This window comes from Lampetra fluviatilis, unplaced genomic scaffold (genome assembly GCF_964198595.1).
Source record: "Lampetra fluviatilis unplaced genomic scaffold, kcLamFluv1.1 SCAFFOLD_275, whole genome shotgun sequence".
NCBI classification, from domain to species: Eukaryota; Metazoa; Chordata; class Hyperoartia; order Petromyzontiformes; family Petromyzontidae; genus Lampetra; species Lampetra fluviatilis.
In genome coordinates this window covers 32,501-35,000 of record NW_027621263.1, presented here as the reverse complement: position 1 = coordinate 35,000, position 2,500 = coordinate 32,501, and the positions used below count along the sequence as shown (strand labels likewise).

Sequence of the window (2,500 nt, the reverse complement as noted above, 5' to 3'; positions counted from 1 at the left end):
ACGCATACACACACACGCATACACCTACACACACACACACACATACACCTACACACACACGCATATACACACACACACACCTACACACACGCATACACACACACGCATACACCTACACACACATACACATACACCTACACACACACACCTACACACACACGCATACACACACACGCATACACACACACGCATACACCTACACACACACACACCTACACACACACACAGACACCTACACACACACACACACACATACACACACCTACACCTACACACACACACATACACACACACATACACCTACACACACACACCTACACACACACCTACACACACACACCTACACACACACATACACCTACACATACACCTACACATACACCTACACACACACCTACACACACCTACACACACACACCTACACACACACACCTACACACACACACCTACACACACACACCTACACACACACACCTACACACATACACCTACACACACACCTACACACACACAGACACACACACAGACACACTTACACACACACCTACACACCTACCTACATACACACACACATCTACACACACACCCACACACACCTACACACACACACCTACACACACAGACAGACACACACACATCTACACACACACACAGTGACACACACACATCTACACACACGCACAGTGATACACACACACACACCTACACACACAGACACACACACCTACACACACACACACACCTACACCACCACTACCCCCCACCATCACTAACCCCCCCCCCACCACCTCCCCACCACCCCCTCCCCCCACCCCACCCCCCCCCTCCCTCCCACCCCCCCACCACCTCCCCCCACCCCACCCCCCCCCCTCCCTCCCACCCCCCCACCACCTCCCCCCACCCCACCCCCCCCCTCCCTCCCACCCCCCCCACCCCCCCCCTCCCCCCCACCACCTCCCCCCACCCCCCCCCACCCTCCCACCCCACCCCCCCCCACCCACCCCACCACCCCCCTCCCCCACTACTAACCCCTCCCCACCCACCCCCCCACTAACCCCCCCACCCCTCCCTCCCTCCCCCTCCCTCCCTCCCCCACCCCCCCCCACTACTAACCCCTCCTCACCCCCCCACCACCCCCTCCCTCCCACCACCTCCCCCTCCCACTAACCCCCCCCACCCCCCCCTCCCTCCCCCTCCCTCCCTCCCCCCCACCCCCCCCCCCCACTACTAACCCCTCCTCACCCCCCCACCACCCCCCCCCCACCACTCTAAGATGTTTTCTAGTTCACGTTGTAGTTTTGCTACAATGTGAACTTGTTTGTTGCGGTTGCACCCGAGTCAAGAGCCCAATGGCTCACACAGGGCTCTACACCTCGTACATGAACTTTGAACCCACGTGTCCACCCTTGTGTCCACCACCCCCCGTGACGTGACCCCCCACCACCCCCCGTGACCCCCTGTGAACCCCCTGTGACCCCCCCACCCACCCACCCCCCAGGTGGTGAAGGGCACCAGGGTGTGTGGTGCAGCGAGTGACGCGTCTGGTGGGCAAATCGTTCAACTCGAGCGCCGTGCAGCGTCACCGCCTGCACTACCCGGAGCTGAACGTGTCGCGCAGCGAGGCCACGGGCAGGCCACTCATCACCATGCCTGGGTGAGCAGTCAGTGAGTCAGTCAGTGAGTCAGTTAGTCAGTCAGTCGCTCACTCGCTCACTCAGTCGCTCGCTCAGTCACCAGCGTCACCGCCTGCACTACCCGGAGCTGAACGTGTCGCGCAGCGAGGCCACGGGCAGGCCACTCATCACCATGCCTGGGTGAGCAGTCAGTGAGTCAGTCAGTGAGTCAGTTAGTCAGTCAGTCGCTCACTCGCTCACTCAGTCGCTCGCTCAGTCACCAGCGTCACCCACCGCCTGCACTACCCGGAGCTGAACGTGTCGCGCAGCGAGGCCACGGGCAGGCCACTCGTCACCATGCCTGGGTGAGCAGTCAGTGAGTCAGTCAGTCAGTCAGTCAGTTAGTCAGTCAGTCAGTCAGTTACTCACTCGCTCAGTCAATCACTCACTCAGTCAGTCAGTGGCTTAGTCAGTCAGTCACTCAGTCAGTCAGTCGCTCGCTCACTCAGTCACACACTCACTCACTCAGTCAGTGATTGAGTGAGTGACTCAGTCAGTCACTCACTCACTCGCACACTCAGTCAGTCACTCACTCACTCGCACACTCAGTCAGTCGCTCACTCACTCGCACACTCAGTCAGTCGCTCGCTCGCTCAGTCGCTCGCTCACTCAGTCACACACTCACTCACTCAGTCAGTGATTGAGTGAGTGACTCAGTCAGTCACTCACTCACTCGCACACTCAGTCAGTCGCTCACTCAGTCACACACTCAGTCAGTCACTCACTCGCACACTCAGTCAGTCACTCACTCGCACACTCAGTCAGTCGCTCGCTCGCTCGCTCGCTCGCTCACTCAGTCATTCACTCTCTCACTCAGTCAGTGATTG

General features: G+C 59.1%; 1 protein-coding gene across 1 annotated transcript in view; it reads left to right on the top strand.

The window, feature by feature from the left end:
* LOC144955000 (hypoxia up-regulated protein 1-like) overlaps nt 1-2,500 on the top strand; it is a gene marked incomplete at its 3' end in the record, with an annotated part of 42,906 nt that overhangs the window by 13,738 nt on the left and 26,668 nt on the right. The window contains 1 exon segment of the mRNA XM_078885356.1: nt 1,499-1,654. Coding sequence (XP_078741482.1) covers nt 1,499-1,654 — 156 coding nt within the window.